Genomic DNA, 13504 nt, shown 5'->3' with positions numbered 1-13504 from the left:
TACCACCATCAGAATGGCACTTGCATAATCCTATCGTCAGTGTTGACTTTTCAAGCAGAGATGCATCTTAGTGCATTCTGTGCCTATTTTGATCTTCGTGTGCCATGACCTATAGTATGCTGTCCCTGCACAGCCCAACTATTGCTCACAAGCCAAAGAAACAGGGCCAAAGAGGCTGCAAAGCAGTAAAATAACTGGGTGAAAACCCCCTAGATTCTTGATACAGCTGGTCCAAATTCTACCAAGAAACATAATTCACTGGGGAGAAAAACTTTTTATTAGATATAAAATACAGCAATAATAACAAACTGCCAAATGAGGTGCCTCCTTTATCCATGGTAATTGTACATTCCACTTACCTTGTCACAGAAAACCTTGATCTGGCAGTAGGCTCGGTGGATGGGTTTATTGCTGCGGTTGTTGTAGCTGTATGTATCTATCTGAATCATCAAAGGAAGCCCCTTTACACCTTTTTGAGAAGAGAAGTCTGTGCTCAAGCAATTCACTGTGATGAAAATCTGTGACAGAGAGATGACCTTAAATGAGGTGCAAACAACCACTAAACTTCTGGAAACAAATAGGAAAGAGCATATCTCCCCCCAAAAAATATTAATTCAGACAGTATCTCCATTCTGACAGCTCACACATTTATTTATTTTCCACTTCTGTCCTAAGTCCAGCAAACGTGCTCCCACGTTGAGAAAGGGAATTTTTAAGGCATGTATCAATGCTTTAGTTTGGTTCGGTTCCCATCTGAGGTGAATCACTTGATTGCCCCAACTTACCTTGCCTTGGTTCAAAGAACCAGTGTGCATAAGCTGGATTCTTTTGGGAAGAGTCAGAGCAGAAGTGACCCAGGAGCACACCCCAGATGCTCCAGCTGCTAATGGCTACTCAGTTTGTGGGAACTGATTAAAGATAATGTAAGATAAAACCTCCAAAAATATGTCTGACGTGGATGTCGGTTCTTTAGCCCTGACTTGTTCCACTCCACAAACCTGATCTGTACGTTTATACTATTTGTTAACACAGACACAGTGAGATAACCTTGTATTGTCCTTTCCAGCCATCTTTGAGCCTGACATATTTGTTCTTCTGACATCTCGCAACTCACATTCAGTGTGGCCAAGCAAAAGTCCTACACTTTTTCAAAGATTTTTTTCCATGTTCCTAACACCAATACTCTTTCTTCCATCTCATTAACAGATAGCCCTAATCTTCATTGTGAGGGTCCTTCACAGTGTCTCTTCAGTGTCCAAAAAGCATCTCTTCTTCTCTGTCAAACTGGGAAAAAGCTCCTCAAATATTTCTAATGCTACTTCCTACCTCTTCTCAGAAGCCCACCACTTCCATGAAGTATCTCCGAAACCCAACAATGCTTTCAATCCCTGGCAAACTCTGCCTGTATGTTCTTCTGAAACCTGTTCTCATGCTTTCCTACTACACAGACTTACATCTGCAGATAAGCAGTAGTTATCTCCTGCTTTCTAAAACATACAACGGCGTACTAACTATCACTTCTGCCTTATGTTCATATAGAAGCTGGCAGAAGGGTCTCCCACCTCCAAGCCTCTTTTGGTGTAAAGAAAGCTGCTACTGTGATCTGCGTTATCACTAAGATCTTTCAGTCAGGGCAGTGTACATGAAATATGAGAGATGAAACTGTATTAAAAAAGCAATTTTTCTTCCCAGGGAGGAATTTGTGCTTTACATAAGAATTTTTACCAATTGTGTGTTAAAATAATTCTACTTTCCACTTGTGCTTAGTTAAAAAAAGAAACAACAACAACAACAGCAAAACATACACAAAAAAAAACAGGCACTGGGAAGTATGAAAAAGGACAGAAAAAATTGTTAGTGTGCATTCCCTGAGCCACATCGTTGTGCAGCTGCTCCAGCAGGATGAGCACAGTGAGAAGGGCTCTGGAACACCACAAATGCACACCTTGCCAGGCAGAGGTGAGGTCAAAGGCCCCCAGGGTCTGAGAGGACTCAAGAATGAAAAAAGTCTTCCCGCTTGACTATAAACAGGGCAAAATCCCAAAACGAATGAACAAAATGCAAACATCCCCAAAAGAAAGGTGAGCTCAGAATAAAGGTCTGTGGTGCAACTGGTGGGGGATACTTTACCCTAATGGCAGAAGGTACATTACAGGCAGGTTTTTACGATGGAGCCAGAGCAGCTTGTTTGCCTGACTGAGCTAATAGCACCTCTGCATTTCTGCCTCAGATGGTATCGCAGAGCTGCATTTACAAATGAAATAGTTGAACTTTAACTGTGGGGAGAGGAGGGAGGTGGGGAAGGGCCCTAGGTGAAACTCTGATTTTGAAACTGATAGTGTTATTTCTGTTTCAAATTACAACTTGGTCTCCTCCAGATCCAAAGGTAAGTGTGGATATGGGTGCATATGCCTTTGAAATACGATGGCCTGAATTTTCATTTGCCTTGAGACTCCTTTACAGCATCAAGGCAGTGCCTTAAAATGTGTGTGAACACAGAGCATTGGAATGAGGTCTGGCATGAAACAATCCTGCCCCGCTGTGCTTTAGCACATACTTCTACAGTGGGATTTTCCAAACCGTACGTTAAAGTGCGAGGGGACAGATAGGCTTCGCATCCACCACCCCTACTGCACACTCAGCCAAAAGGCAAAGAGAGGCCTTGTCCTACCTTCATCAACCACATCCTCTGCATGTCACCTCTCCCACCACCTCCAGGCATACAGAGCACAGTAGGAGCGTTGGGGCAAGACAGACTTTATGGATTTGAGAGTCCTCATACAGTGGATTACTCATGATGAATAATAGATTGGTGCTGTGAGATTCAATATTCTCATCGTGACACCACAATACATCAGGAGCTCTCTGAGGAGTGATGATCACTTTAGGTTCATGTACACAAAGAGTACACTACTTTCTGTCATATCACTTGTGCCTCATGGAAAGACAGATGGATTTGAATTAACACATACCATTTGTTGTTGGAAAAATTTTCTCTCTTTTCACAATCTACTAGCTTTCTAGCTTTACTTTAGGGCACAACACTGAGTGAGGGTTTGGAAAAGGGAGGGAGGGTGCAGAGGGAAGAGGAAGATGACAGAAGTTGTGTTACTTGAGTGAAGCATTTTTGCTGCCCCCTGTCCTTAGCCCTCCTCTCACCCCCGCAGTGGGCTGAGCCAAGCAGCACAATACGTGGCCCCAAGGGCAGCCTCAAGCAGGGGAAGGCCCTCAGCTCTGGGGAGGCACTAAGCTCTCAGAGCCTTCCTGCTCCGGCCTCCTGCACGGCAAGGTTATGTGGTTAGATAGTGTAGAGTTAAGTAGAACTGACACTAGCAGGAGTAGCAATCGCTGCTTTTTATTCCTCCAGGGCCCCATCTACACTTGACTTAGAACTATTTTAATGGATGCAACTATGCTTGTACCTGAATTCATTTACAAACTTTTTTTTTCTCCTTTGCAAATCGGATTTTAGCAATGTTTTGCTATCAGGAACAAATTTGAGTTGCCACTATAATGATGTCTTTTTTGCGATGTCAGCGTATCTGAGATTAGAGCAATTAATGATAGAGTTCCTCCCATCAAGTTTCCAGCTCAGACGTGCCATTACCAATGAAAAACTAATTGGAGAAACGTTTGGTGCCTGAGAAAGCTTCAAAAATGACCTAAGATAATGACAACTCTTCTGATTGTAAAAGAGCATGCCTAAAAAATGCACTCTCTTTTGAGCTCCATTACATGTAGCTGTTATTACATGAATTACTGGCTGTTTGTTAAACACTGCAGTGTAATTAGTGATGTACAAGATCCAAATACAGTAACTTCCCTTAAGAAAGCTAGGCTCAGAAACGCATTTCCCCTTTTATCATTTAATCCAGCCAACATGACTCCTGCTGTGGTCTCTCAGTTTACACTTTAAAGGTCTGCAGTTACGAAATCTCTAATATAAATTTTTTATTACTATTTACATTTCTGACTTCCATCAACTCAGAAAGAGCCATGGGCAGAAGGGAGGGAAGAATGTTATCCACAGAATCAGAAACTTTAAGCAATTTCTCTATTGAATACTGATAATGCATAGAAGCTATTCCTGATGACTGGTCTCTGCAAAATCCTAGTGGCCCTGTTTTAAAATCTCTCCAGATTGTAGCAAGAAGAGGTTAAATGACTTGTCTCTTTAATTACTAACATCAATCCCATCGTTCCTCCTATATACAAAAACTGTGGTTCTATAGTTTCTCCTGCCAGCCGTTACCTTATAAATCCCATACAAAGGTAAGATCTTTGTTTTATTTCAATACAAATGTCTCTAGCAAATGTTTACACTGCTCTTTTGAAGCTTCCTCAATCCACACCACACCCCGGCAACTACATAAAAATGCCATTTGCCTTGAATCCCAGATACAAACTTACTGAACCATTTGTCTACAGTGAAATTTCAACATTATTTGCTAGCATGGGTTAACTTGTCTTTAGCATAAGAGAGATACTATGGAATGTGGGTTAGTGGGTAATATTGGTGGTAGTTGGATGGTTGGCCTAGAAGATCTTAGAGGTCTTTTCCAACCTCAGTGATTCAATGTTCGATGTTTAGATATGTTTGCATGCTTAAATATATATATATATATAGTAAAGATATATATGCACATTTACACATGCAGATATGATTTATCAAAGCAGATGACAAGTATAATACTACATAATTCCTGGTACTAATTCTTCCCAAAAAAATAGTTTTTTCTCCAGCCTTCAAATTTTGAGAATAAGAAAATATTAACTTATCCCCTACTAATGAAAGCCTTTGCACTTCAGCAACAAGGAGCATCGCACTCACAGGCTCTCATCCTGATAGGGTATTTCAACCACCTGGATGTCTGCTGGGAAAGCAAAACGGTAGACTGCATGCAATTCAGGAGGCTTTTGGAGTCTGTTGAGGATAACTTCCTGATCTAGGTACTGGATAGACCAAACAGACAAGAAGCACTACTGGACTTAGTGCTCACCAATGCAGATGAACTCATTTAAGAGGTTAAGATTGGAGGCAGTGAGGGCCGTAGCGGCCGCACCCTGGCTGAACTTGTAATCTCATGGAATATGAGCCTGGCAAAGAGCAAAGTCAGGATGATGAACTTTAGAAGAGTGAACTTCTAGATCCCCTGGGAAATTGTCCCTGGGGGAGCAAAATCTCTCTCACTGTGAGTGAGGAGTGTGTTTGAGATCATCTGATGAAATGTAATGTGTACAAATCTATCGGGTTGGACAACATGTATAATGAAGTCCTGGAGGAATTGGCTGATGTAGTTGCCAGGCCACTTTCCATCTTGTATGAAAATATGTGACTCTCAGGCAAAGTCCCCAGGAACTGGAAAAAGGGAGATATCACTCTCATTTTTAAGAAAGTAGAAAGGAAGATCCAGGAAACTACAGTCTAGTAGCCTCATCTCTGTACCTGGGAAGACCATGGAATGGATTCTCCTGGAAGCTATGGTAAGGCATATGCAAGACAAGGAAATTATCTGAGACAGCCAGCATGGCTTCACCAAGGGCAGATCATGCCTGATCACTTTGGCAGCCTTCTATAACAGAGTAACAGCACATTGGGCCAGGGAAGATCGTTTGATGTCATCTACCCGGAGTTCTGAAGGCCTTTGACGTGGTCCCACACTACATCCTTATCTCTAAATTGAAGATAGATGGATTTGAAGAGGACTGAATATTCAATTGATAAGAAACTGGCTGCATAATTGCAGCCAGAGAGTTGTGGTCAACAGCTCTACGTCCATGTGTAGCCAGACTGCATCCAAGTCTGGGGCCCCCAGCACAAGAAAGATATGGAGTTGTTGGAATGGGTCCAAACAAGACCCACAGTAATGATCAGAGGGCTGGCATACATCTCCTATGAAGAAAGGCTGAGAGAGCTGGGGTTGTTCAATTGGGAGAAGAAAATGCTCCAAGGAGACCTCATTGTGGCCTTTCAGTACTTAAAGGGATCTTATATAAAGATTAAAAAAAAGATAAAAAGATAAAATGTCACTGATTTTTTTACACGGTCTGATAGAGACAGGACAATGAGAATGGTTTTGAACTAAAAGAGGGGAGTTTAGATTAGATGCTAAGGGGAAACTGGAAGGTGATGAGGAACTAGCACAGGCTGCCCAGGGAAGTTGTGGATACCCCATCCGTTCAAGGCCAGGTTGGACGGGGCCTCAGTAAGCCTAACCTAGCGGGTGACAATCCTGTCCATAGCAGAGACGTTGGAACTAGATGGTCTTTAAGGTGACTTCCAGCCTAAGACATTCTGTAATTTTAAGAAAATCTTTTCTACATATTCCTACTGATGTTAAAGAAATATGAACTGTCACATTACAAATTGCTGCTACAGACTGTACTGTTTAATCAACTCCATTTTACATCTGCACCCACTGGAATCATAACTCACTGCAGTCCACGATGTCTGAGAACCCAATCCTCCAAATCACTCACTCTTTGAAAACACAGCTGATTACTGTAACGGCTGTTCCAAAAGTCATTAAATAACTGGAAAGGTTCCCATGGGCTTCAGCGTGTTTTGAATTAGAGATCTACATTTCAATACAACTGCACAGCACACAACTACCAAAAACTATGTTCCAGCACCTACATGAATAATATATCCACCAACATATCTGTTTACTGCACGTCCAAGTTGGATGTCTTTGCACAAGTCAGTAATTTTTTGCTATCGCTGAAAAGTATTCTTTATCTGCTTTAAGTGAGTTTTCTTCACCAACTGTTCACTGAAGTCACGTCAGAATTAAAGGTTGGAAAAGTACTGTCCAGAAAAATATACAAATAATGTATTGTTTCAAAGGTTACATCATCCTAACCATTTTAAATTAGAAAAGTATGAATTAGAAAGAAGGTATATCTCAAAGAGCTGATATGATTTACTACAAAAATAACCTAATTTTGCTAGGAGTGTTCTGCTTCTTAATTACCTTCCTTGCAAACTAAATTCTGCCAGCAATAAAACTGCAAGCGGGCAGAGGTATGTCTATCAAAAAGCAAGCTGAGCTCTCTGTTCAAAAGCCTCCACTAAAACTTTGTCAAGCAGCCAAATACAGCAGAAAAACCTTCATTACAGTAATAGCAAGGCAACAACCTACCTCTTAGCATATCATAAAAAGACTTTTAAGAGATGATGAAATTAGTCAGCCAGTTCTTGTTAACTGCTGTTTGTTTCCTCACCTTCCTTTAAAAAATTATTTTTAAAATAACAAACATGGTGCTCAGGTTCAGCTAAAGGGAACCAACAAATCACTGTGCCCATAAATGCTGAGTACTTGCATACATAAGTAAATACATAAGTGAAACAAAGACGGACCATACAAAAAATGTTCTTTACTTCCTATCATTGTTTCCTTATCGAACAGTATTTTTGTCTCAGAGTCTGACAGCTATAGATCCTTCACTTCCCCATAACCCAAGTCTGGATGATAAGCCCCACGGTAACCTCTAGAAAGCGGCTACCCCCTTTAGAAAGAGGCAGTACCCCAGTTCCTTCCATGCTACTGAGGCAATAGAGAGACCTCTGCCTGAATTCATTAAACAAACATTTCTTCACTTAAGATGCAACTGAAATGCTGCCTTATAACTCCTAAGCAGACTGCTAACAGGTAAATTCTGGTTGTCACTCTCATCCTGTGAGGTTTCCAGGAGGAAGGTACAACTCAGCTTGAGTGTAGGAGAAAAACATCTGGCTTTAAATCAGCTGCCCTCCAGGTGGAGCACTGAGAAAAAGCTTGAGGTAAGTCTTTCCAGATACAGGATTTGGTCTCCCAGGAGCAGGGATATTTGGCTAGGTGACTTCTGTTCCTCCTGTTTGATTTCTGAAGATCACTCCCTTGTGCAGTTCTAAAGCCTGCTCTATTTTTTTTATTTTTTCCCAGGCCAGTAGAGCGCTTCATCACATCGCATCTCAGAGGCCCTGGAAAGAACTGCTCTGAGCTGCTTTTGTCTGACTCAGAAGAGAAAAGTCTTTGTGCCTGTGAGGTTACCTTTAATCTGGAAATTGTGGTGAAAAGGGAAAACAACACTGAGCAGAAACAATGGAGCCAGTTTAAAGATCATCATTCAAAATGCTTAAGCAAGGAGAGTCTGTAATTAGGGCTTGAAATTCTTCATCTCTCTTGCATGAGGTAATTGCTGGAGAAAAATCTGCTTTCAGTGACGTGACTCCAAGTCCATACCTTTCAAACACTGCAGGGGGATCCTGTGGGAATCCCCAGACTGACTGCAGTTGGTTATTTTATTAAAGTCTCCAACATGAGCATGCATGTCTGTATGTGTACGTGTACACCGGAAACTCTTCAGCGCAGGATGACGACAAGCTTGCTGGTACAACTTGATTTATGCTTAATAACCAAATAATGTAATGAATCCTCTTACTTTTATCAAGACTTTCGCAGTTCAGGCACCTAAAAGATTAAGTACCTGATAACCACCCCTCGAAATAAAAAAAGTATAAGCCAATATGCATTTTAATCACTATTTCCTGCAGAAACGCAAATGGCAATCTCAAATTTTACTCAACACTTTTTTACACCAGCAACAATAAGAGTCATTGTTTTAAAATCCTCCGATGTTATATTTCAGTGATCATAGTGAGAGCTGTGTTCTCAAGTGTTTTGGCAGCTGAGGAAGGAACGAATGGTGCAATATTAGAACAAAATGGCTGAGGATAATACCTGACAGCCGTGGCTGTAACTTTCTCAATTCTAGACCAACATAGTTTCTTGCTAAATCTGGAGGCTGAAAATGCAAATGTATTTAAAAATGGCCAGCTTGGCAATGGGACAGTGAACATTGGTGGGAGGAAGAGATGGCACTGCCATGCTTTAGCCCTGTTAGTGCTTCTGTGAAGGTCCTTATGAAAGTCAATGATGTTGGAAATCCCAAACGAACTGCTGCATTTGCTGGCATAATGACCACATGCATACAATGGTCATATGTTTTGACTGGAGGACAATGTACCTCTGTATTTGGAAATGGAATCACATAACAGGGGAGTGTCTAGGGCGGTGAAAATGTAATCACTATGTGAGTAAATACAGCATTATTAGCAACTGGGCCAAGTACAACTGTTCATAAAGGTTACTTTCTGAAAGAGCAAGGCAGTTTTCAGAACTACTGCCTTTTCTTTATGTAGTGCTCTATTACAAAATTTACACTGACAATGAAAATCCCTGTTAGTACAGAGCTCAGCACCTTCAATCAGCAGGTCAGGATAGTGTTAGTGCTACCACACTGCATTTTCTGCAATCACAGAAGGATCACACTGCTCTGTTAGAAATTCAGTGGGGAACTGTGCATGAAGATGTCTCTGTATTAGATTGATCCTTAGCACATCCTGAATGTTGGGCACTTTGGCTTGAGTAGAAAGGGACCTCTAGGATCATGAAGTTGCAACTCCACGGCCACAGGCAGGATTAAACACAAAAACAGTATCAAGAGGGACAGGATCATCAATTTATTATGTCTAAGTCCCGGAGAGTCTTGCAACAGCCCCTTTCATTTTACACAGCCTCATTTCCCTTGCTATTTGCTTTCTGAAAGAAAACTTGTTCTTATAATTGTCTGCAGCTTTTCATTTCTCTTGCACTAGTCCATGCAGCTGAAACACTCTGCTGCTCTTTGGATGCCGTATCTATATGGACTTAATAATATGCTTTGCTGATCTGGTTTACAGGTTCACTGTAGCAGTCACAATCCTGAATGCAGGGTATTTGACCATTAAAAACAAAACAAAACACAATGGATCAGTCCTCAAAAATATGCTCATTCCCAATTGCAAGGATGGTCTGTGTAACACTATCAAAATATGCAGTTATCAGTGTTATCCTGACAGCTCTGACAAGCCATCTTCCCTGTTTTGGATGGCCAGAATCCCTCTGGTCAGAGAAAGATCATTTGACTGGCTATCAGGAGACCTCCACCTTCCCTTCCCTTCTTATTCTCTTTGTTTAATAGGAAAGAAGTGCAGCAGTGACTGAGGATGGATGATACTTATAAAGGGATATAATCTGCATGGATTCTCCTTACCTTTGCCTCCTCGTTGACATCCCAAGTAAAGGACACAGCATTGAAGGCAATTTCTTCAATATTCCCAATGGTATTAAAACTCTCTTTGTAATCAGCTGCAAGAAATAACAAAGTCTCACAAAAAAGCTTTGAACTTTCTCTTTTACAGTTCACAGTGCAACTACAGAACAGCCCTTTGCTTTTTCAGCTGGGTTTTCTGTTGGATCAGAACCACCTACTGTATTATTTACATCAAATTATTAATAAGCTTAATTGCAAAGAGGTAATATATTGCAACTTGAGTACATTACTTGCTCTTGCAAAATACTGCTTCTTCTAAAAAGAACCTGTGATTGTAGTGGGAAAGAGTAGGTGCATTCATTATCTTGGTGAGGGAAGGGCCAAGAATTCAAAATTAACTAGAAGTTATTAAAACATTTAAAAGGATTGTTTAAGGCTTGCTATAAATAAATGACCTCATGGTAAACCCTAAAGAAGCTTTCTAACAAGCTAACAGCAGTGCACTTTTCTCACCCAACAGTTTCAGCTTACCCAAGAATTACTGCACTGGGTGCTGCATCTCTATTAAAACAAAACAAACAAAGATCCTTTCTCCAAAGTACATATGATATTAAAATAGACAACAAAAAATGTAAAAGATGTATTGTCTGAATACAATTGTCTGCATCCTCTCCTTGTTTACTTCCAAGTGGCAGTTGATGTTATATTACCAACTAAGCAGCTTTACAGAAGGAATAAAAAGCAAGAGGGAGGGAGCCTGAATTACAAACATGACCAAAAAATTTAAATAATAATAATAAAAAACCAAACAGTAACAGTGAGAAAAGCATGTAAGGAAGAAATTTGCCACTCTTCTTTAATTGAAAACAAAAATAAGTCCCTTTTTGTGTTCCCTTTGCCAGTTTAAACGCACTTTGTTCTCTTTGATGGCAGATTAGGAGAAAGATCCTGTTTGTAAAGAGATAATGTTTGCTCAACTAAAGGAACCTCCAGATTTGGTAAAAAAAAATGCTCCAACCTTCTCTGGGATTCACACATTTCCTCAGAATCCCTTGAGGGCTTTAATCAGACTCAGTGCTGAGGAGCTGAAGTTACGTAACCTGGCAATCCCAATCACTCTAACATTTGCCCAAATCTGTGCTTCAGAAGCATGCTGATTCTTAGCTTTGTATTCAGTTACATTAAGGATATTTTTGTATTCAAACACATGGAATGCATTTCTCAAGTAGTTTCAAAATTAATTTCCTTTGCTCTTCCAAAAATGAACTATTGGTCTCTAAAAACAACATACAGGTAATAACTGTTTTAAAAGCATTTATAACAAAAATACTGTTGTAAGAATGATTTAACACATGGGAGTCATTCAACTACCATACTTTCTCTCATCTGAAGTGCTGGCATTTCAGTGAGCCAGTGAAACTGCCTGGGATCCACGAGTGATTTTAGATACGGTGAGAATTCACTGCTCTGACCACACATACAGCATAAAACATTCAGAAATGCAGCAACTGCGTGTGCTGTTTGGGAGGTCTGAAGTGTTCTTCGTTCCCATTGTGTGAACTCAGATCCCCTCTCTAACCAAAGCCAGTGGCTTCACTATCTAAATTCAGTGTGGCAATGCAAATGAGAGAAATTAGAAGACACATCGGTAGTTTAATATTCATGTGCACACATCCACCCACCCCTTAACTTCATGATTCACCAGAAAGTGTCTCGTGCAGCTGACTGCTGTATATGAGCAGGCTGTGTAGGTGCACTTTGGAAAGACATGAACAAGATGTCTTGTAAAGACACATGTTTTCTTCTCATAAAAGGCTGTCAGAACAGAGCATTCCACCAGCCCTTCCCTTCCCCCAGCACACACACCTGCTTCCTCAATTGGCGCACACACAAATCCCATGGACTGTGTATGTGACATGCTGCTGAAAGCAGAATGCCTTCCCATTTCCTTCAATTCGCAGATAAGCAAAGAAAAATCCTCAGTAGATTATGAAAGCATTTACACCCAAGGGTATTTGAAAGTTATTAGCATGACTACAGTTTTCTTCTTCTACTGCTATGAGTTACCAAAAACAGAAAATTGAGGTTCTTCAGTATGCAAAACAGCTCTAAAGGAATTATTTCACATTTTGTGGGTAAGCTGCATTTTAAATAATGACAGATTTCAACATTAGCAGCTAATATCTGTCATGTGTTACATACCACTGTAGTAGCTCTTTTTTATACAGCACATAAATAATACAATATTTCCTGGAAAATACATAGGTAAAGCACTGGAGCACAGATAATCCCAACCTAAGGCTTCCATAATCACTATTTATGTTCATGTTGGAAGCTCCAGTATTTGTCAATTTACAGTACTTTACTCTGATTTGATGTAACATAATATCGTATTCTTTATTCATTTCATTTTAAAAGAGATCCAACGTCATAGCACAGCAGTGTGGAAATTCAGCAATATCTCTCACTCCTGCTGGTAACAAGAGTGAAGTGCTGCTCTCTTCACAAAAATCCATAACAGCTAAAAGCCTAAATTCCTTCTTGCTTAAGTCTTCAAGCGCTAAGGACTTACATTTAAGTATATACTTATCCTATTAATATTAATGCATCTGCAGATCCACACAGAATCTAATCCATTCAACCATCATTCCATCAAAAAGAGCACCAGACAGTATGCAAAACAAATACAGCAGTAACTCCTGCATGTCCAAAGTGAGGGAATAAGCCTCCTTATTGCTTCTGATCTCCAGGATACACAGAAGGAAGACTAGCAGTCCTGGCTGAGGGCTGAATAGATGGACTCCAGAACTAGAATATTTCAAATTCATGTAATCCTTTTGCTGCTAAGTCATGCTTTGGATGTAAAGTGCACCCATAAACAACTAAGATGAACTCGCAGATGTTAAATATAGGTTACAAATATGAAGTTAAAATAATATGAATGTTTATAAACTTTGTGAAATAAAGTATACATGTTAATGGCTATTCCCAGATATATAGTTTGGAAGGCACCTAATAGCTGTGTAACACTCTGTATATTGCTAATTAGTGAGAGCTCAAAGAACAGAGAAGTAGGGCTACCAGCAGAGATCATCAGGTCATCCTCAGGATAAGACAGATTTGATGCACACCCCTGCCCTTAACAAAACTCCATCACCGCCCTTTAAATGGTTCCTCAGGGAGTATCCTGGTACTTGCTGATATGCCCCATGAACACCTAATTCTCTCTGTTAACTACACAGGGTGGGTGCAGTGTTCCTTTACAGGAGCTCTCCCAGTACCTTGAGCTGAATTCTTAACTCAAAGGAAAATCTGCATAGAATGACACAACGATTTAGGCTAGGAGGGACTCTGGAGGTTAGCAGTATCAAGCCTATCCCTCAGAGCAAAGTCAATTTAGATCAACCCATAAGAAAAATGGAAGATT

General features: G+C 40.4%; 1 protein-coding gene across 2 annotated transcripts in view; it reads right to left on the bottom strand.

Moving 5' to 3' along the window:
- The window catches only part of GRHL2 (grainyhead like transcription factor 2), a 54256-nt gene that overhangs the window by 24956 nt on the left and 15796 nt on the right, over positions 1 to 13504 (bottom strand). For both annotated transcript variants that reach the window (XM_031552900.1, XM_019614189.2), the window contains exons 8-9: positions 10078 to 10172; positions 360 to 518 (exon numbers count right to left, since the gene is read on the bottom strand). In XM_031552900.1, the coding sequence (XP_031408760.1) occupies positions 360 to 518; positions 10078 to 10172 (254 nt within the window). The remainder of the gene's footprint in view (positions 1 to 359; positions 519 to 10077; positions 10173 to 13504) is intronic.

Source organism: Meleagris gallopavo, chromosome 3, assembly GCF_000146605.3.
Source record: "Meleagris gallopavo isolate NT-WF06-2002-E0010 breed Aviagen turkey brand Nicholas breeding stock chromosome 3, Turkey_5.1, whole genome shotgun sequence".
In the NCBI taxonomy this organism is placed as follows: Eukaryota; Metazoa; Chordata; class Aves; order Galliformes; family Phasianidae; genus Meleagris; species Meleagris gallopavo.
Note: the sequence above shows the minus strand (reverse complement) of the source record. Positions and strands in the feature narration are given on the sequence as shown.